At 35.2% G+C, this 24,078-nt stretch overlaps 1 protein-coding gene across 2 annotated transcripts in view; it reads right to left on the bottom strand.

The window, feature by feature from the left end:
* Nucleotides 1–768: 768 nt before the first annotated feature.
* LOC132008019 (protein WWC3-like) overlaps nucleotides 769–24,078 on the bottom strand; it is a 95,185-nt gene continuing 71,875 nt past the window's right edge. For both annotated transcript variants that reach the window (XM_059386379.1, XM_059386380.1), the window contains one exon: nucleotides 769–2,022. In XM_059386379.1, coding sequence (XP_059242362.1) covers nucleotides 1,815–2,022 — 208 coding nt within the window. In that variant the 3' untranslated portion in view covers nucleotides 769–1,814. The remainder of the gene's footprint in view (nucleotides 2,023–24,078) is intronic.

Here is a 24,078-nt window from a genome sequence, read left to right as displayed (position 1 = left end):
TAATCACAAGGCCAAAGTCCTTTTAGTCATGTAGAGTAACATATTCACATGATCCAGGGAATAGGATGTTGGCATCCCTTGGGGGCAATTTTGTGTGTACCAAAGTGTAGAATTTCTGGTGAAAATATATTAAGTCCAATAACCGTAATCATGTTAGAACACAAAAGAAGTCTCCAGGTCATTTTAAAGATCATAATTCTAATTATTTTTTTTATTAATGAATGCACTGTAAAGTTCTAATGTAGACGTCAGGTTGCATCCATGATGGGTAAGTAATCTCAGTGGACAGTTAGCCATATCATTCCTCTTTGGGGCAATATTTCATGCTCTATCAGGTTAGGTACTCAAGAAATTCATATGTTTAAATAGATTATCATCTTTTACAGATGAGAAACTTAGAGACATTAAATGACTTGCCCAAGTTTACAACATAGCAATTAAGTGACAGACCTGTACCTAAAACCAGATCCACCCTTACTCAAAGTTTAAGATCTTATTTTTTTTTTCAGCTTGCTTTGCCTCTATAGAAATTATAAATAGGTACAATATAATCTTAGAGATGTATTAGGTAAATCAACCATTTTGCCAACATAATTATCTATCAGGTCCTGCCAGTCTATTTATGCCAACGAGATAAGGCTATTAGTTTTACAAAAGGGTCCATTTACAAATTAAGAGAAGTAATGGACTATAGGAACTAAAGATTTATCCTGAAGAATGGAAATTCACAGTGACTATTTTTTGGGTAGCAGAAAAGAAAGAGGAAAATACAATTTGCTCTCTCAAGCATATGAATAGGGTAGATTCAGCTACATCTTTGAAAGAAAAGACACAAAAAAAGATGAGGCAAAATTAAAGAATGTTGGCTTTTAGCCCCAGAGCAACTAGGCAGAACATGAAATAAATATTTGCACTGTCTTTTGTCTTACTGGTGAGAATATGTCAAATGGATTCTTCCGGATACAAGATGGGGTCCCTTGAATTTTGCAGCCATTCTACAATACAAGAGCAGACATCCACCAACACAGTTTTCCATCCCCAAATAGGAAGTGGAGTCCAAATAGTTTTTAAATATGAAGTACTCAAGTATGCACAGAATTTCTTCTTTCTATAAACTATCAGTATGCTTATTTTTCCATTTGCTAACATTTTGCCTCAGCCTTCTTGAATCCCAAAGAAACAAGTTGGATTGTAAACAGGGCCCTAGGATTTGCCTACAAACCTGAGTCTCCCTGTCAGAGTGTTTGAGAGCTACTTTCAGAGCTACTCTCTGAAGATAATGTTCTTAACACATATAGTTACGTATTTGTTCCCTTTCAGATGTGGTTATAGATGCATTTTGGGGTATTTTTCTACTAAGTAGAATCACTTAAGACTCATATTTAAAGAGAGGAATTAAAATGGCAAAGGAGTAGGGGACCCTAATTTCATCTGGTCTCTGGAATTGAGGAAGTTATTGAATCATTCTGAACACCTGCAAAATCAATTGGAGATCTGAGAAAAGAATTGCTGGGTTCTACATATAGAAAAGCAATTGCTTTTTGCAAGGTAGAATGTATGGAGATATACTCAAAGATAAACCATGGAAGGGAGGGAGCACTTAAGCACGCTATTAGAAAATATAATAACCAGTGGAGCACAAAATCAGAACTTTTAAAAGTCAGATACAGTTGGGGACATCCCTGGCTTGCAGGCACTCAGATGTCAAGTGGGGCAGAATCTCAAATAGGACACTGTGGTCTCAGGATCCCCAGTGTTGTAAAAAGAACAATGTTGCCTGAGTATGACAGTTCCCAGCTCTTGTAGCCAGGAAGTCAGCTGAATGCAGTCAGTGTAGGCACCATCTTTACACTTGGTGTTGCCATAAACCATGAACTGTTGCCCAGACAGGTGACCTCTCTCCAGGCATGGGCCAACCAGAAAGCAGAATCCTGGCAAAAATCCCCATCCATCCCTGGAGGAATGGCACAGGTCCACCGCAGAAGTCTGTATAGTTTAGAGGCTGGAAATTGGGTAGTGTTCCTGAGATTAAAAAAAAAAAAAAAAACACTTGGTCACTGGTTGAACATAAACTTAGGAGGTACCCGAGGAGGATGAGTGACTGACCGCTCTTTTGTGAGGGCTTACTGAACAGTGGGACATGTGAACTTCCAGCCCTGGGACTGGAGGACATGGGGTCTCCATTTTCATCCCCTACCCCCATCAGTGCTAAAAGCCACCAGAGAGCAAAACAGTGCCACATAGTGCAACCAGAGTCACTTACATTGAGTCTGCCCCTGGCAAGAGGGGTGCAATTCCTCCTAAGCAAGGACACCTAAGAATCATCAAAATAGTCTGCTCTCCCAGAACACCAGTAGGAACAACTGGCTAACACCAAGTTTACTGATCATAGAGAACAGCAAAATCAGCTCTTTGGGAAAACAATTCATGGTGGGGTTTTTGTTTTGTTTTATTTCTGTATCTTTCAGGGTTTTTTTTTCCCCCCCAGCTATTTTCTTATTTTATCATTTTTTAAATCTTTACTACAATCATCTTGGTGGCCCAGGTGGTTAAGCAGCTGCCTGTGGTTTAGGTTATGACCCCAGGGTTCTGGGATCAAACCCTGCATCAGGCTCCCTGCTTTGTGGAGAATCTGCTTTTCCCTCTCCCTCTGGTGCTCCCCCTGCTTGTGCTTTCTCTCTCTGTGTCAAATAAATAAAATCTTTTAAAAATAATAATAAATTTTAAAAATATTTCCTAATTTTTATATATATGACATGTATTTTTAATTTGGTCTCCTTTCATTGAATATTATTTTACTTTTGTATATATACAAGCTTTTCTTTCTTTTCTATTTTAGGATCTAGTATCTTTCAACAAACAGACCAAAATACACTGGTTTTATTGTTTTGTACTGTTTTACTTCTTGTTTGATTTTTCTATTCTGTTTTATTTATTTTTCTATTTTGTTCTATTTTTCTATTTTAATTTTTTATAAACATATACTATATTTTTATCCCCAGGGGTACAGTTCTGTGAATTGCCAGGTTTACACACTTCACATCATAGTACATACCTACCCAGTGTCCATAACCCTGCCCCCCTGCTCCTAAACCCCCTCCCCCCAGCAACCCTCAGTTTGTTTTGTGAGATTGAGTCACTTATGGGGACACCTGGGTGGCTCAGTTGGTTGGACGACTGCCTTCAGCTCAGGTCATGATCCTGGAGTCCTGGGATTGAGTCCCACATTGGGCTCCCAGCTCCACAAGGAGTCTGCTTCTCTCTCTGACCTTCTCCTCGTTCATGCTCTCTCTCACTGTCTCTCTCTCAAATAAATAAATAAATAATTTTTTAAAAAAAGAGTCACTTATCGTTTGTCTCCCTCCCAATCCCATCTTGTTTCTTTCATTCTTCTCCTACCCCCCCCTAGCCCCCAAAGTTGCATTTCCACTTCCTCATATCAGGGAGATCATATGATAGTTGTCTTTCTTCGATTGACTTATTTCACTAAGCATGATACCCTCTAGTTCCATCCAGGTCATCGCAAATGGCAAGATTTCATTTCTTTTGATAGCTGTGTAGTATTCCATTGTGTATATATACCACATCTTCTTTATCCATTCATCTGCTGATGGACATCTAGGTTCTTTCCATAGTTTGGCTATTGTAGACATTGCTGTTATAAACATTCGGGTGCATGTGCCCCTTCGGATCACTACGTTTGTATCTTTAGGGTAAATACCCAGTAGTGCAACTGCTGGGTCATTGGGTAGTTCTATTTTCAACATTTTGAGGAACCTCCATGCTGTTTTCCAGAGTGGCTGCACCAGCTTGCATTCCCACCAACAGTGTAGGAGGGTTTCCCCTTTCTCTGCATCCTCGCCAGCATCTGTCATTTCCTGACTTGTTAATTTTAGCCATTCTGATTGGTGTGAGGTGGTATCTCATTGTGGTTTTGATTTGTATTTCCCTGATGCCAAGTGATGTGGAGCACTTTTTCATGTGTCTGTTGGCCATCTGGATGTCTCCTTTGCAGAAATGTCTGTTCATGTCCTCTGCCCATTTCTTGATTGGATTATTTGTTCTTTGGCTGTTGAGTTTGCTCAGTTCTTTATAGATTTTGGACACTAGCCCTTTATCTGATATGTCATTTGCAAATATCTTCTCCCTTTCTGTCAGTTGTCTTTTGGTTTTGTTAACTGTTTCCTTTGCTGTTCAAAAGCTTTTTATCTTGATAAAATTCCAATGTAACAACCATCTTTTTCAAATAAATGAAACAAATAATCCTCAAATTTATATGGAACCAGAAAAGACCTCAAATAGCCAAAGGGATATTGAAAAAGAAAGCCAATGTTGGTGGCATCACAATTCCAGACTTCAAGCTCTATTACAAAGCTGTCATCATCAAGACAGCATGGTAGTAGTGCAAAAACAGACACATAGAACAGAATAGAAAGCCCAGAAATAGACCCTCAACTCTATGGTCAACTAATCTTCAACAAAGCAGGAAAGAACGTCCAATGGAAAAAAGACAGCCTCTTCAATAAATGATGTTGGGAAAATTGGTCAGTCATGTGCAGAAAAATGAAACTGGACCATTTCCTTACACCACATACAAAAATAGACTCAAAATGGATGAAGGACCTCAATGTGTGAAAGGAATCCATCTAAATCCTTGAGGAGAACACAGGCAGCAACCTCTTCGACCCCAGCCGCAGCAACATCTTCCTAGGAACATAGCGAAAGGCAAGGGAAGCAAGGGCAAAAATGAACAATTGGGATTTCATCAAGATCAAAAGCTTTTGCACAGCAAAGGAAACAGTTAACAAAATCAAAAGACAACTGACAGAATGGGAGAAGATATTTGCAAATGACATATCAGATAAAGGGCTAGTGTCCAAAATCTATAAAGAACTTATCAAACTCAACACCCAAAGAACAAATAATCCAATCAAGAAATGGGCAGAGGTCATGAAAAGACATTTCTGCGAAGACATCCAGATGGCCAAAAGACACGTGAAAAAGTGCTCTATATCACTAGGTATCAGGGAAATACAAATCAAAACCACAATGAGATACCCCCTCACACCAGTCAGAATGGCTAAAATCAACAAGTCAGGAAATGACAGAGGCTAGCAAGGATGCAGAGAAAGGGGAACCCTCCTACACTGTTGGTGGGAATGCAAGCTGGTGCAACCACTCTAGAAAACAGCATGGAGGTTCCTCAAAATGTTGAAAATAGAACTACCCAATGACCCAGCAGTTGCACTACTGGGTATTTATCCTAAAGATACAAATGTAGTTACCCAAAGGGGCACATGCACCTGATTGTTTATAGCAGCAATGTCCACAATAGCCAAACTATAGAAAGAACCTAGATGTCCATCAGCAGATGAATGGATAAAGATGTGGTATATATATATACAATGGAATACTATGCAGCCATCAAAAGAAATGACATCTTCCCATTTGCAACGATGTGGATGGAACTGGAGGGTATTATGTTTAGTGAAATAAGTCAATCGAAGAAAGACAACTATCATATGATCTCCCTGATATGAGGAAGTGGAGATGCAACGTTGGGGAGGGGGGAGGTTAAGAGAGAATAAATGAAACAAGATGGGATTGGGAGGAATAAAAACCATAAGGGACTCTTAATCTCACAAAACAAACTGAGGGTTGATGGGGTTGGGGGAGTTGAGAGAGGGTGATGGGGTTATGGACATTGGGGAGGGTATGTGCTATGGTGAGTGCTGTGAAGCGTGTAAACCTGGATAATCACAGATCTGTACCCCTGGGACTAATAATACATTATATGTTAATAAAAAACATATAAATACATATATGTTTTTAAAAAAAGAGAACAGAAATCTCAAAAAAATTGGGGGGAGGGTGAACCTGAAATAATGCACCAAAAATTTGCTAGAATTCAGCAAAGTCCCAGGATATAAAATCAATGCACAAAAGTCAGTTTCATTTCCCTAACAAAGAAATGAGGCAGAAAAAAGAGAAATCTAAGGATCAGTTCCATTTATAATTTTACCAAAAACCATAAGATCCCTAGAAATATGCCTATCCAAAAAGATAAATGATCTGTACTCTAACAATGCAGAATACTCATGAAAGAAATTGAGAAAGACACAAAGAAATGGAAAACATTCCATGCTTTTGGATTGAAATGAGAAAATTTATTGTTAAAATGTCATTTTTCAACATAAGCAACAAAATCAACATTTTTTATAGAGCTGGAATAAGTAATCCTAAAATTTCTATGGAACCAGAAAATACTCTGAATAGCCAAACTACTGTTGAAAGAGAAAAGCAAAGCAGGAGACATCACAAATCCAGACTTCAAGTTGAATTCCAAAGCAGTCCTCATCAAAACAGCAAGGTCCACTGTCACAAAGCTACCTGGATGAGTAGAACAGAATCGAGAGCTCAAAAATGGACCTTCACCTCTATAATCAACTAATCCTTCAGAAAGCAAGAAAGAATATCCAATGGAAAAAAGAGAGTGTCTTCAACAAATGGTGCTAGGAAAATTGGACAGCCACATGCATAAGAATGAAACTGGACTACTCTCTTACAAACACACACACACACACACACACACACACACACACACACACAGCCAAAATGGAATCCATCAAAATCCTAGAGGAGAACACCAGGGGCAATCTTTTTGACCTAGGCCACAGCAACTTCTTGCTCAACATATTATCAAGACAAGAAATAAAAACAAAAATGATTAGGACTTCATCAAGACAAAAAGTTTCTGCACATCAAAGGAAACCAAAATAAAAGGCATCCTGTGAAATGGGAGAAGATATATGCAAATATTTTATCTGATAAAGGGATAGTATCCAAAATCTATAAGGAACTTAACAAACTCAAAAACAACAAAAAATCCAATCAAGAAATGGGCAGAAGACATGAACAAACATTTCTCCAAAGAAGACATACAAATGGCTAACAGACATGAAGAAATGCTTCACATCACACATCACTGGGGAATACAAACCCAAACCATAATGAGATACCACCTCACAATGTTCAGAACGGTTAAAATTAACAAGTCAGGAAACAAGAGATGATGGCAAAGATGCAGAGATAGGGGTACTCTCTTGCATTGCTGGTGCTAATGAATATTACACTGGTGAAGCAAACTGGTGAAGCCACACTGAAGTTTCCTCAAAAAGTTCTAAATACAACTATTCCATGACCCAGCAATAGCACTACTAGTTATTTATCCAAAAGACACAAAATATTGATTCAAAGGGATACATGCACCCTGATATTTATGACAACATTACCAGCAATAGCCTAATTATGGAAATAGCCCAAATGTCCATCAATTCATGAACTGATATCAAAGAAGTGATACATATCTACAATGGAATATTAGTCATAAAAAGAATGAAGTCTTGGCACTTACAAAAATATGGCTGGAGTTATAGGGTACTTTGCTAAGTGAAATACATCAGTCAGAGAAATAAAATGACTTCACTCATAAGTGGAATTTAAGAAAAAAAAAAACAGATTAACATCTCAGGGGTAGACTCTATAGGGAACAGACTGAGTATTGATGGAGGGAGGTGGGAGGACTGGGCTAAATGATAATGGGTATGAAAAAGAGCACTTGTGCGATGAGCACTGGGTGCTGTATGTAAGTGATGAACTAAAAAATTCTACTCACGAAGCCAATTTTACCATATATCCTAACTAATTTGAATTGAATTATAAAAAAAATTATAATGAAATATCACTTTATACCTGTCAGAATGGTTAAAATCAACAACACAGACAAAACAGGTGTTGGTGAGAATGTGGAGAAAAAGGAAACTTCTTGCACTGTTGGTGGAAATGCAAATTGGAGTAGCCACTCCAGAAAACAGTATAGAACCTCCTTAAAAAGTTAATAATAGAACTACCAAATGATCCAGCAATTGCACAACTATTTATTTATCCAACTCCAATGTTTGCAGCAGTATTATCAACAAAAGCCAAATTACGTTGGCCATTAACTGAAGAATGGATAAGGAATATGTGGCAAATCAGTTAAAAAAAAAAAAGAATTTCACTTACATATGGAATTTAAAACAGATGAAAAAGGGGAGAGGACAAAAGACAGAGAGAGGCAAACCAAAAATTACTATTAACCCTAAAGAATACACTGATGTTACTAGAGAGGAGCTGGGTGGGGGATGGGTGAAATGGGTGATGGGGACTAAGAAACGCACTTGTTTTGATGAGCACTAGATGTGTATGAAAGTGCTGAATCACTATATCATATACCTGGAATGAATATTACACCATATCTTAACTAACTGGAATTTATAGAATAATTTTTTAAAGGTGCAAACAAAAATTTTAGTTCCAAACAAAACTTAGTTTCAAATAAAATTTATGACAAAAATTATGTTTCAAACAAAAAATATGAGAAATCTAGAGAAATGAAAAAATTGTAACCCAATATGAGACAGGACATTGTCTATGACAGTGACAGAGAATTGATGTTCAACAAACATGAATTCAAGTTAGCCATTATATAATCCAAAAAAATGAAATCATAAGAAGGCATTATAACAATGGCTTTCATATTAATAGAGATAGAAATTAATTTTTTAAAACAATAGTAAATTGATACTGAAAAATAAACTGAAATGAAAAATCCATGAAATTAGAAGAAAATAAAGAAGTAGAATAATCCCAAGAAAATGTGTGACCCAATTGCACATATCCACATACTGAAAAAGAATCAGAATCAAAAAAGGAAGCTAAAAGAAGAAAGAAAAACTGAAAGCTGAGCTTCTTAAATTTATTTAAAAAACTAATACACACAGGAAGCCAAATGAACTCCAAGGAGGACAATGGAAAGATGTCAGAAACTCCTTGTGTACAAAGAAATTCAAGTGATATTGAACAGCTTAATACTCAGCAGAAAAATGGATGTAGTGAGAAAACATTCAAAGTATACAAAAAACCAAAAAACAAAAAAACCTGTCAACCAAGAATCTTGTGTCTTAAACATTCTTATATTTAGAGGCTACGTTTTAAAAGGCAAAGTAAAAATTTTCTAAGATAAACAAAAGCAGAGGACAAGTCAATAGCAGAACTGCCTTACAAGAAATAATAAAAGCAGCTGAGGCTGAAAACAAGTGACCTCATAAAGCCCTTTGAATCCACACAATGATAAACAAAATGCACTTATAAGTATTATTATGTAATTAATATAAAAATAAATTCTTTCCTTCTTTAAACTTATTTAAAAAGCAGTATCATAAAGCAATTTGCATATTATGTATTTTGGAAATTATACAAAAATGGAAAATATTTTCCAATAACAGCATACATGAGGTAGGTGGAAGAAAAGTTTTCTTCATATAAGGAAATGGCTCCAGATGTTAACAGCAAGAAAATTTACTTAATTAAAACAAACAAACAGAAACAGTAGCAGAGATAGGAAGGAATTAAAAGACATGACACATAGAAAATAAAAATTAAACTGGTGGACATAAATCCAACTATTAAAATATAGTTTTTAATTATTAAATGTGAATGGATTATACAACTGACTCAAAAGGCATAGACTATGAAACTAATTTTTTTAATATTTTATTTATTTATTCGAGACAGAGAGAGTCAAACAGGGAAGAGCAGGAAGAAGGGGAGCAGGGAACCCAATGTAGGACTCAATTCCAGGACCCTGGAATCATAAAGGGAGATGCTTCACCAACTAAGCCACCCAAGGCCCCAGAAGCTAGATTAAAAACAAACAAACAAACAAACAAACAAAAAGATTCAACTAAATGCTATGTGAGACACATTAGAGATAGACAAGTTTAAAATAAATTAAAAAAATAAAAAAGTTTAAAAATAAAAGGAAGGAAAAGATACACCATACAAAGAGCAACACAAGAAAGCTTTCATGGCTTTGCTATTATCAGACAAAATAGACAAATCAAAAAGTTACTACAGATAAAGACAGACATTAAGTAATGATAAAAGAATCAATCCATTCATCAAGAGGATTAATAACTGCAAACATTTACACATCTAATAAAAGGGCAAACCAGCTTAAAATTTAAATTTTAAAAATTGACAGAAATAAAGGGAGAAATGTACAATGTAAAAATAATAAAACTTCCAAACCCTAAATGCAATAATGGATACAACAATGGCACAACAAACCACAAGAAAGCAGAAGACTTGAGCAACAGCATAAACCAAGCAGCCCATAAGAAACATTTATAGCACAAACTACCCAACAATGGCAAAAATACACACTCTGTTCAACTTTACAAGGAATATTTTCCAGTATAGATCATATTCTAGGCAATAAAACAAACCTTGATAAATTTTGAAAAACAAAACAAAACAAAACACAATATATGTTCTCCAACCACAATGGAATGAAATTGTAAATCCATAAAAGGAAGAAATTTGGGAAACTCACAAATGTGTAGAAAATAAATAGTAAATTCCTAAAAAATAGTCTAAGAAGAAATCAAAAAGGAAATGAAATTTAAAAGTACTTTGGGATGAATGAAAATGAAGATACAACATACCAAATCTTATAGGATGGAGTTAAAGGTTGGTTTATTAAATGCCTCTATGAAAATTAAGTATTTTGAATTAATTACCTAATCACCTAATCCTCAAATTAGTACATTAAAAGAAGAGGAAAATTAACCATATACAAGCATAAAGGAGAAAATAATAATGATAATAATAAATAATAAGGATAAAATCTGATAGCATCCGTGGGAAAAAAAACCACAACTGGAACTACATTTATTGGTGAAAGACTTGGTTTTTCCCAAGAAGAAGACAATGAAGTCTACTCTCACTATTAACAACATTATACTGTAAGTTGTAGTACAGGGGCGCCTGGATGGCTCAGTGGGTTAAGCCGCTGCCTTTGGCTCAGGTCATGATCTCAGGGTCCTGGGATTGAGTCCCGCATCAGGCTCTCTGCTTAGCAGGGAGCCTGCTTCCCTCTTTCTATCTCTCTGCCCCCCTCTCTGTCTACTTGTGATCTCTCTTTGTCAAATAAATAAATAAAATCTTTAAAAAAAATAAAAAATAAATAAGTTCTAGTACAGACCATTAGTCAAGTTAAAAAAAAAAAAAGTATGACATCCACATTGGACAGGTTCAAGTAAAACCATATCTAGGCACAAGTGACATGACTTTGGGTCTAGAAAGTATTATAGAATACAATAAAAACTATTCAAAGTAAAATAAAGGAAAAATTTCAGAAAGCAATATTTCAGAATGCAGTATCAGTATTTTTTATTTTGTACTTAAATTCAATTACTTTCAAATGTAGAGCTTAGTAACTCATCAGTGGCATATAACAGCCAATATTCATCACATCACATACCCTCCTTAGTGCCCATCATTCACTTACCCCATGCCCCCATCCACCCTTCCAGCAACCGTTTCTTTTCCATACTAGAGTCTCATGGCTTGCCTCCCTCTCTGCTTTCTCCCCATTCTTTCCTCCCTTCCCCTATTATCCTCTGTCCTGTTTCTTATATTCCACATATGAGTGAAACCATATGTTAATTGTCTTTCCTGATTTACTTATTTTGCTTTCCACAGTACCTTCCAGTTCCATACACATTGATGTAAAAGGTTAAGATTCCATCCTTTCTGATGTCTGAGTAATATTCCATTGTATATGAACCACACCTTCTTTATTCATTCATCTGCTGAAGGACATCTCAGCTCTTTCCTCATTTTGATTATTATGGCTATTGACTTCACAAAGCCTTTCTTCATGATCCTCTAGCTGTTTTTCTCCCTTTTCATTGGCTTCCTTACTTTCCATCATTTTCATTATTTTGTCTTTTAATCACTGATTCTCTCTTCTGCCTATTTTCCATAGTCTTTTAGAGTGTCCATTCTAAACTGTCATCTCAGTTAAAGCATTTTTAATTATGACTGATTAGATTTTAGTCTTTTATTTCTGCACTAAGGGATTCTCTAGTACCTTTTATGCTTTCTGCACCCATGCCGGTATCTTTATCATTATTATTCTGAATTCTAGGTCTGACATGTTACTTATAGCCACATGGATTAAATCAATAGTATATAGCATTACCTCTGGTTCTTTCTTTTCTTGTGAATTTCTCCTTCTAGTCATTTTTAAAAAGATTTTGTTTATTTGTCAGAGAGAGACATAGCACAAGCACGGGGAATGACAGAGGGAGAAGAAGGATCCCTAATGAGCAAAGAGACTGATGTGAGACATGATCTCAGGACCCTAGGATCATGACTTGAGCTTAAGGGAGATGCTTAACTGACTGAGCCATCCAGTCCCTCTCCATCTAGTCATTTTTCTCCAGTATGAATAGATGAACAAAACAAAAACAAAAAACAAACAAACAAACAAAAAACACATCAACAACCCCAGAGAAATACAATCCACAAATTATAGCAGAGAATGTCCTTAATATGGGTTAAAAAACAGGCATTCAAGTCCAGGAAACACAGACAACCCCTCTTAAAATCAATAAATAGGTCAACACCTTGACATATAAGGTGAAGCTTGCAAATTTCACAGCTAGAGAGAAAATCCTGAAAACAGCTCAAGACAAGAGGACCTTAACCTACAAGGATGGGAATATTAGACTGGCAGTAGGCCAATCCACAGAGACCTGGCAAGCCAGAAAGAATCGGCATTATATATTCATGGTGCTGCATTAGAAAATATGTAGTCAAGAATACTTCATTCAGTAAAGATGTCACTCAGAATAGAAGGAAAGATAAAAAGTTTCCAGGACAAACACAAACTAAAAGAATTTGTGATCACTATCAACCCCTGCAAAAAGTATTAAAGAGAATTTAAGTTTTATGACGAGAGCCCAAAAATTTTATGAAGAAAGAGCCCTTTAAATGAAGAGAGCGCACAAAAGTAAAACTAGAACACAACAGACTATCTACAGAAACAGTGATTTTACAGGTGATATGATGTCGTATCATTTAAGTTATTCTGAATGTAAATGGGTAAATGCCCCAATCAAAGGCACCTGCTATCATATTGGATTAAAAAAATAATAATAACAAGACCTATTGATGTGCCTCCTGCAAAAGACTCATTTTAGACCCAAAGACACCTCCAGATTGAAAGTGAGGGAGTGGAGAACAATTTAGCAGATGAATGGATGTGAAAAGAAAACTGGGGGAGCAATACTCATTTCAGACAATTTAGATTTTTAAACCAGAGTTTAATAAAAGATGAAGGGAGATACTATGTCATACTTAAAGGGTGTATCCAAAAGAAGATCTAACAATTATAAATAGATATGCCCCTAACTTGGGAGAGGGAAATTATATAAACCAATTAATTAGAAAATAAAGAAACACATTGATGATAATAAAATAATAGTAGGAAACTAACACCCCACTCATAGCAGTGGACAGATGATCTAAGGATAAGATCCACAAGAAAACAAGGTCTTTGCATGACACCCTGGATCAGATGGACTTCAAGGATATACATTTAGAGCATATATTCCATTCTAAAGCAAAAGAATCCACATTGTTCTTGAGTGGACATGGTACCTTCTTCAGAACAGATCACATACTGGGTCACAAATCAGGTCTCAGCTGGTACCAAAAGATTGGGATCATCCTGGCATATTTTCAGACCACAAAGTTTTGAAACTAGGACTCAATCACAAGAGTAAATCTGGAGGAAACTCAAATAATTGGAGTTTAAAGAGCATCCTACAAAGAATGAAGAGGTCAACAAGGAAATTAAAGAATTTTTAAAATATATAGAAGCAAATGAAAATGAAAACAACAGTTCAAAACCTTTAGAATGCAGCAAATCTGGTCCTGAGAGTAAAGTATATAGCAATACAAGCCTTTCTCTGGAAACAAGAAAGGTCTCAAGTACACAACCTAACCCTACACCTAAAGGAGCTGGAGATAAAACAGCAAGTAAAGCCTAAATCCAAAAGTAAAGTCTAAATACAAAAGTGGAAGAGAAATAATGAAGATTACAACAGAATTTAATGATATAGAAACCAAAAGAATAGTAGTAAAGAGCAAAAAAAAAAAAAAAAAAATGAGGAGCTGGTTCTTTTAAAGAATTAATATTGATAACCCACTGGGCCAGACTTATCTAAAAGAAAAGAGAAAGGACCCAAATTAAAATCATGAATGAAAGAGGAGTGAGCACAAACAAGACTGCAGAAACCCCCACAATTATAAGAACACATTATGAGTGACTATATGCCAACAAATTAGACAATCTGGAGGAAAATGATCCATTCCAAGAAATATATAAACTACCAAAACTGCAACAGGAATAAATAGAAAACCTGAACAGACCGACAACCAGCAAGGAACTTTGAAGGATTAATAAAAAATTTCCCAACAAACAGGATCCCAGGGCCTGATGGCTTCCCAGGGGAATTCTACCAGATATTTAAAGAGTTCATATTTATTCTTCTCAAATTGCTCCAAATATAGAAATGAAAGGAAAACTTACAAACTTCTTCTCAGTCCAACAAGACCCTGATGCCAAAACCAGACACAGACCCCACTCAAAAGGAGAATTACAGACCAATATCCCTGATGAACATGGATGAAAAAATCTCACCAACATACTAGCCAACAGGAGCCAACAGTATTTTAAAAGGATTATTCACCATGACCAAGTGGGCTGCAGGGGTGGTTCAACATGTGCAAATGAATCAACATGATACAGCACATTAAAAAAAGGAAGGATAATAACCAGAGGATCCTTTCAATTAATCCAGGAAAAGCGTTTGACAAAATACAGCATATTTACTTGATAAAACCCCCCAAATCATAAAGGCTATATACAAAAACCTGATAACTAATATCATCCTCTGGGGAAAAAATGAGAGCTCCTCCCCTAAGGTCAAGAACATGGCAGGGAATGCCCACTCTCATAATTATTGTTCAACATAGTACTAGAAGTCCTAGCCTAAGCAGACAACAAAAAGAAATAAAAGGCATCTGAATTGGCAAAGAACTCAAACACTCACACTTCACAGATGACATTATACTCTACATAGAAAACCTAAAAGACTCCACCCCCAAATTGCCAGAACTCATACAGGAATTCAGCAAAGTCCCAGGATATAAAATATATGCACAGGAATCAGTTGCATTTCTACACACTAATCATGAAGCAAGGAAGAGAAATCAGGGAATTGGTTCCATTTACCATTGCATCCAGAAACATAAGATACCTCAGAATAAACCAAACAAAAGAGGTATAGGATCTTTACTCTGAAAACTATAGAAAGAAACTGAGGAAGACACAAAGAAATAGAAGAACATTACATGATCATGGATTGGAAGGACAAATATGGTTTAAATATTTATGCCACCCAGAGCAATCTACATATTCAATGCAATCCCTATCAAAATACATTCAACATTTTCACAGTGCTGGCACAAACAACCTTAAAATTTGTATGGAATCAGAAAGGAACCCAAATAGCCAGTAGAATGTGCAAAAAGAAAACCAAAGTTGGGGCATCACAATTCTGAACTTCAAGCTATAATAATTAAAACAGCATGGTACTGGCACAAAAACAGACACACAGATCAAAGGAATAGAAAAGAGAAACCAAAAATAGTTACTTAAATCAATGTGGTCATCTAATCTTTGATAAAGCAGGAAAGAACATCCAATGGAAGAGAGACAGTCTCTTCAACAACCCATGTTGGAAAAATTGCACAGACATATGCAGAAGAATTAACCGCACCACTTTCTTACATTGTACACAAAAATAAACTGAAAATGGATGAAAGAACAAAATGTAAAACAGGATCTATCAAAATCTACAAGCAGCAACCTCTTCTGCTTCACCCACAGCAACTCTTTGCTAGACAAGGGAAAATAAAGTAAAAAGGAACTATTGGGATATCAGGATAAAAAGTTTTGCAGAGCAAAGGAAACAGCTGGCAAAACTAAAAGGCAACCTAACCTACAAAATGGGAGAAGATATTTCCAAACATCTTATCAGATAAGGAGCTGGCTAATGTCCAAAATCTAGGGGGTGCCTAGGTGGCTCAGTGGGTTAAAGCCTCTGCATTTGGCTCAGGTCATGATCCCAGCGTTCTGGAATCGAGCCCCGCATTGGGCTCTCTGCTCAGCAGGGAGCCTGCTTCTTTTCCTCTCTCTGCCTCTCTGCTTACATGTGATCTCTGTCTGTCAAATAAATAAATAAATAAAATCTAAAAAAAAAAAAAAAAAAATCCACAAAGAACTTACCAAACTCCACACAGAAAATAAAGAAATGTGCGACAGACATGAACAGACAATTGTCCAAAGAAAACATACAGATGGCTAACAGACACATGAAAAAAAATGCTCTACATTTTCCTCTGGTGTCAGGGAAATACAAAAAAAACTATAATGAGATACCACCTCACATTGGTCAGCATGGCTCAATTTAACAACTCAGGAAATAAGAGATGTTGGCAAAGATACGGATAAAGGGGAACCCTCCTACACTGTTGGTGGGAATGCAAGCTGGTACAGCCACCCTGGAAACCAGCCTGGAGGTTCCTCAAAAAACTGAAAATAGACCTACCCTATGACCCAGCAATTACACTATTGGTTATTTACCCTAAAGGATACAAATGTAGTGATCCAAAGGGGCACCTGCAAGCCAATGTTTATAGCAGCAACGTCCACGATACCCAAACAATGGGAAAAGCCCAGATGTCCATGTACTGATGAATGGATAAAGAAGATATATACAAGGTATATACACATGAAAATGTGGCACATACACACACACACAGAACATTAGTCATTAAAAAGAATGAAATCTTGCAATATATATATACACACGATATATTAAGATGTGACCTATGTATATATAGATGATATATGTGTATATGTGATATATACACCAGGAATATTAGCCATCAAAAAGAATGAAATCTTGCCATTTACAATGATATGGAACTAGAAGGTATTATGCTAAGCAAAATAAGTTAGTCAAAGAAAGACAAACACCATGTGATTTCATTCATAAATGGAATTTAAGAGATGAACACAGGGAAAGGGAAGTAAAAATAAAAGACAAACTGAGAGAGAGAGAGAGACTAACCGTAAGAGACTCTTAATTCTAGGGAACAAACTGAAAGTTGTTGAAGAGGAGGTGGTGAGGGGATGAGGTATTTGGGTGATGTGATGAGCACTGGGTATTACATGCAACTGACCAATCACTGAATTATACCCCCAAAACTAATAACCTATATGGTAACTAATTGAATTTAATTTTTTTTAATGAAATCAGGAGTGGAGGACTTTGGATTCAGCCAAATCATTTTCAAGTATAAAATGCACAGGAAAAGGCTATCAAGATACAAGAAATCTAGTGCTTTAATAGGCTCTTTCTGGGAAATTTAACTATATATTTTAGCTATATTTATATTCTCCTGCAGCCCCCAAATGAATCCCACTTGGTCATGGTGAAGAATCATTTTAAAGTATTGTTGGATCCTATTGGCTAATATATTGGTGAGAATTTTTCACCCATGTTCATCAGATATATTGCCTGTAATTCTCCTTTTTAGTGGAGTCTGTGTCTGGTTTTGGCATCAAGGTCTTATTGGACTCATAGAAGTTTTTAAGTTTTCCTTCCATTTTTATTATTTGGAGCAGTTTGATTTACACACATAACTTTACAGAATACTAAAACGAGATGGAAACAATGAGACTGATGTCTTTTAGAATGACAGAAATACTTTATTATATATATATATGTGTGTGTGTATTTCAAACATATTTAAGGTGTTTTGTTAAATAAATTATATAAAGAATATAAAAGTATGTATGTATAAATATGAATGTATGTATATATAAAACACTCACAAAACCTAACACAAAATAATGGTTTAAAAAAGAGAATACGTATGTTGAAATATAGGTCTGACATGTGGGTACATCACAGCTACCAGAGAATGAGGACTTAGAAGTATTATGACAAAATAATAAGCATGTTGATTGACTTCTTATTAACTTCTAGTTACATGTATATATATGTATATATAATATCTATATAACATATGTAAAACTTCTAGCTATTATTAAAGGTCTACTTATTAACTAGAACTTAACAGGATATACTTTATTTTTAAAGAAGTTTTAAAAATATTTATACACCCAAAATGGGGCTTGAACTCATAATGCCAGGATCAAGAGTCATACATTTCTCCAAATGACCCAGCCAGGAGTCCCAACAGGATAAACTTTAAATCCAACACAAAGGAGGAGGTGAGGAAAGAAGATACTTTCTAATTTAAATGGTGTTTATTATAGAAATCAACAGATACTAAATAAATAGTCACTAAAAGAGTATAAAAATATATATATTAAATAATGTAACTTCAGAATAAAATGCAAGTGTAAATGGCACACATTGGCAAAACTGGCTACAGTAAATATTATTTCTATAATTTTGAATGCATTTTAAAAACCAGAAATAAGGTGATACATATCAATAAAATTCCCAAATGTGATAGATTAAAACATTTTTAGATTAACAAAAATTGAAAGCTAATCTGTGTATAAAGAAACATACATAGTTAAAATAAAAAGGTTGAAAATAAGAAGCTTGCAGAAATATGCCAGGAAAATGCAAATAAAATATAAGCAGCTAACACACTGAGTCTAAAAAGCATTGACAGACAAATTCTTAATGCTATAATGCACAATGGTTTAAATATTAACAATTTGCACTTAATAACACAGGAAATGTTCAAGAGTAGAAATAACTAGGATGCAAAGAAAAGTAGATATACATTACCGTTATATATTATGTATGGGCAAATTATATAATGTTAATAATCTAGGGTAGATAAAATGGAAAAAGATTGACAAAAATATACACAATCTAGACAATGTGATCTGTAACAAAGTGGATACTGGGTTAAGTGTATATAAGTAATTATGGACCCTGTACACAATATTCTTACTGGTTTGTTATTGTTAAGTAATCTCTATGCCCAACATTGTAGGGCTCAGACTCATGATCCATCCATCCTGCCGCAAGATTAAGAGTTCCCTGTTCTACTGACTGAGCCAGCCAGATGTCCATATAGAAAACATTCTTGCTTTTACTGTGGCATTAAGAGAAACTAGCTGTAACTTTAGCCTAAGAGAAAATAAATTTAAAATGTCACACGTAACTAAGTAACTCCTAAGTTAGCATAGAAGTACAAAGAGCAATTACAGATTGTTACAAATAATGGTATTTAAAACATATCCATTGACAGTGGGAAAATGAGTAGTACCAATTTGGTTCTAGCTATATAAATAGTAAAATGTAACATACCCAATCCAAACAACTATTTAAAAAAGAGCATTTAAGAAAAAAAACAGTACACCTAAGTAAGCAGCAAAATAAAAACCAAACCAAAACAAAACAAAAACCCCAGTATTTCACAAACTATAAAACAGAAAGAGTACAATTAAAACCAAATGCTGACTATCCTTAAAATAAGAAACCTAATTAAATATATATATCCAAATCTAATAAAGGAAAGTGAGAAAGGCAAATACACAAAGTTAATTAAAAAATAGAAAGTAATTATGAAAATGAAAGTACAAAAGACATTAACCTGTATGGCTCTATACACAATAATTTTAAGACACAGATGAAATAGTTTTAAAACATATAGATTACCAAAATTAACATTAAGATTCAAGTATAAAAGGATCAGTTCCACACATGAAATCTAGTAGAAGAGAACTCCTTTTAATTTTCTAACACTTAATAAAATAGAAACTAATGAATGTTTTCCTTAATAATATTAATATATTTGTTTAATTCACTCTTAAAGCCAACACCTGGTTTAATGTAGAAAGTGTAGTATTTCACTAAAGTCAAAAAATAATAAAATAGCTTTGTTGGTATATGGTGTGTATGTATTTCTTTGTTTTCTATGCTTACATGTAAAATTTAATATATATTACATATGTAAATATACACATACTTACAAAGGTAAAAGTGCAAAATTCAAAGAAGTGTTAAGATCTTCATGACCTTGTTTTCCCATGATTTCTTAGTATGAAAACTATCAAAAGCATAAGCAACAAAGATACATTAAATGAAATCTGTCTAAATAAAAAAACCTTTATGTATCAAAGGTAACCAATATAAATAAAAAGAGAACCCAAGGAATCAGAAAAATATACACAAATCATATATTTGGTGTTTAATATTCAAGGATAAAAAAGAAACACATGGAAGCTTAATCACACAAAAAATTCTAAAAACTTTAAAATTCAGCAATATCACTACACACTCCTGGTAGTATTTACCTTAAACACTAAAATAGGAAACTATTTTGTATATGTGTGATGAGAAACTAAGGAAATTAGTAATTATGTGATATTCTATCATTCAGCTTTAACTCTAGAAGAGCCAAAGGTTTACAGTAGTCAAACTAACTCTTTATCAGGAGAAATGTGATATAAAGGTGTATTTTAGGGCACCTGGGTGGCTCAGTGGGTTAAAGCCTCTGCCTTCGGCTCAGGTCATGATCTCAGTGTCCTGGGATCGAGCCCCGCATGGGGCTCTCTGCTCAGCAGGGAACCTGCTTCCTCCTCTGTCTCTGCCTGCCTCTCTGTCTACTTGTGATCTCTGTCTGTCAAATAAATAAATAAAATGTTAAAAAAAAAAAAAGGTGTATTTTAGTCATGCTTCTCCAGAGAAATAAAACCAATAGCATCTGTACTTGTTGTTATTTATTATTTGGTATTGGATCGTGTGATTATGTAAGCTGAAACGTCTCCAGATCTGCAGCAGCAAGCTAAAGTTCCAGGAGAAACAGTAGTTAATGTACCAATCCCAAAGCTGGCCTGCTTGAGACACAGGAAAGTCAGTATTTCAAATGAAGCTGGAAGGGTGAAAGAAGCCAAAGCTCTAGGTCAAGCGGTCAGGCAGGAGCAGTTCCCAGATTTGCAGATCAGCCATTTGGTTTCATTCAGTTTTTAACAACTGGAAGCCCATCACATAGGGAAGGGCTGTCACTTAGTGCACAATTCAAATGTTAATCTTACCCAGAAATACCCTGATAGACACATTTAGAACATTGTTTGCCCAAACGTCTGGGCACCCTGTGTCCTAATCAAATTGACATACAAAATTAACCACCATAAACCCACATTTCCAACATGACCTCCATATGACTCTCCTTAAATCATACTTAATTTCCAAAGAAAGACAATAACAAGGGTGTAAATCTGCCTAACTACCCCATGTACAACTGGAAATACACTAATGCTTCCCCAGAAGAGGAAGTAAAGTCTTGAGTGGTATTTACTCTTCTTGAAATCCCATTAACTTAAACAAATGACTAAAAATTAATAGTTCTTAAACACTACAGTATAAAGTCAATACATCTAATGTTTGATAGTAAAATACGAAAACACACCACATACTTATTTCACTAGGAAAGGCCAGGTGGCACACAGCTAGAAAGCAGGCATCTGCAGCAAGGAAGAGCCATCATCCAAATTCTATTACACTGGCCTCCAGAACTGTAGAAAAAATAAATTTCTGTTGTTTAAACCATCCAGTCTCTGATGCTTTGCTACAGCAGCCTGAAGCGAGCTGGTTTCCTAATGGGTATTTTTGCAAAAAAAAAAAAAAAAGGGAAAGTTAAAATTTAAGATTGCAAGGGTTCCTGAAGTCCCCAAAATACTGAAAATAAGAACAATGTTGGAGGTTTCATACTTCCTGATTTCAAAATTTACTACAAAGCTACAGTTATCAAAATAGTGTAATTATGCCATAAAGATAAGCATATGTATCTATGGAATTAAATACAACTATGTTAATGGATTTTCAATAAAGATGCCATTTGGAAAAATACAAATATTGTCTTAACAAATGGTGGATGGACAAATGGATATCTACATAAGAATGAAGTTAGAATCCTACTACACTTGATATGCAAAAACTAACTCAAAATGGATTAACAATAAACTAAACCATAAAACTAACAGAATAAAGGGTTAGATCTTCATGACCTTGGGTTTGCAAATGGTCTGTTAGATATCAGAGTAAAAGCATGAGCCACAAAAAAAATAAATAAAAATAAATTGGACTCATGGAAAATTGAAATTTTCTGCCCTAAAGAAGACAAAAGAAATTTTAAAAGGCAGTGTAAAAAAGAGGCTAAAATATTCACAATCATATACCCAGTTAAATGTCTAATAACATAGTACAAATGAAGAACTCATACAATTCAATGACAATGAAAATAACTGTTAAAAAATTGCCAAAGAAGGTGCCCGGGTGGCTCACTGGGTTAAGCCTCTGCCTTCGGCTCAGGTCATCATCTCCTGGTATCAAGTCCTGAATCCGGCTCTTTGCTCAGCAGGGAGCTTGCTTCCCCCACTCTCTCTCTCTGCCTGCCTGTCTGCCTACTTAAAAAAAACAACTGCCAAAGAACTTTATGACATTTTGTTTTGTATTAAGAAATATATCTATATATATATAGGTTTGCTCAAGATTATTCCTGACATAGAGTTCCAATAGGAAATACAGGAGCATCATTTGTTGTAACATATATGTTTTATTGATGATGACTTCTTTTTAAGATTTCATTTATTTTTGCACATGTGCTCTAGAGAGAGAGACAGAAAGAGAGAGAGAGAGAGAAGGAGGGAAAGACAAGGGGGAGGTGCAAGTAGGAGAGGGAGAACCAGACTCGTAATTGAGCAGGGAGCCCTACACAGGTCTGGATCCCAGGACCCTGAGATTACGACCTGAGCCGAAGGCAGACACTTAACTGATCACTCAGGCAGTCAGTTGTGGACTTCTGAAATACTTCAATAAAAAAATGTGAAACAGTATCTTTTATTATTTAAAATTTGTTATAAAATTTAAGTTTCTGTTAATGATGATGGCAACCTTAGAAAGCTCTACATAACCAAAGGATGAGAAGTGAGATATTTACAGATGAAATATCATATAGGGACGGCTTCAAATACGAGAAGTGCATGGAAGTGCAGGTGATTGATTCGTGTTGATGTTGGGTGAGGGGAACATGGGGATTGGCTTTGGTATTCTGTTTTTAGACATCAATTGCTATAACATAAAACAAACTAAAAAACAGTTTTTTACTGTTCTTAAAAAGACTAGTTTAAGAATTTCAAATACAAATGACTCAGAAAAAAATGGTGACAAAAACAGAGAAATACTGATTATAACTTAATCCCACAATACAGGATATTTATTTAAGCAGTGTTCAACCAGTTTCACAATGCAGTGATCAGCTGAAGTAAAAAAAAAAAAAAAAAATCTGTCTGAAGCATTATTTTCAGAGAAGTTTGCAGAAGAATTCCAATAGCTTTTTAGAAAAGGGATATAAATATTATCAATTCCACCTCTGACCACCTTCACTCGAATTGTTAATAAGGCACTTTTACTCATCAGAAAGCATAGTATATTAGCACACTGTAAGTTGTAATTTGTGACACTTTCATAAAGGAGGCAATTTGTCTATTGCAGTGTTTAATAATAGTGTCTCATATGCAGAAGGTACTCAGTAAATACCTCTTTTATTTAAAAAAATGAACACAGAAAAAACAAATGAATGACTTCTAAGTCATAGTTGAACATACAATATTTTATGCTACCTTATGATGAGGTCATAAAACTTAAGGGCATATAAAAAATAAATGAAAAGCAATAGGACTTTACTTTTCTGACAGTGTTAACATATACTCTTGGTAGTTGTAATTGGTTAGAAGCTGCAAGATGAACTGTTTCTGTCTATGAAAGTTTGTTAACAATGACCACCTCTGTTTTCCAGAATGGATAATGAACACTCAAGGAAGGGGATCTCCATGGGCAACATAAAACTTATCTTCACTTGTCTTGATTTTACTTCTTTACTATGATGCCATTTGGCTACAAAAGCAATCACATGTAGGTTATAGCAGGGTGAAATAAAACAGGGGAGGTGAACCCATGAGGCCCTGAACTGCCATGAAAGTGGGCCTTTAATAAAAACAGACACACAGAACAGGGGAACAGAGTAGAAAGCCCAGATAATGGACCCTCAACTCTATGGGCA

This window comes from Mustela nigripes, unplaced genomic scaffold (assembly GCF_022355385.1).
Source record: "Mustela nigripes isolate SB6536 unplaced genomic scaffold, MUSNIG.SB6536 HiC_scaffold_20, whole genome shotgun sequence".
Lineage (NCBI taxonomy): Eukaryota > Metazoa > Chordata > Mammalia > Carnivora > Mustelidae > Mustela > Mustela nigripes.
The sequence above is the reverse complement of the archived record's forward strand: the minus strand, read 5'-3'. Positions and strand labels throughout refer to the sequence as shown.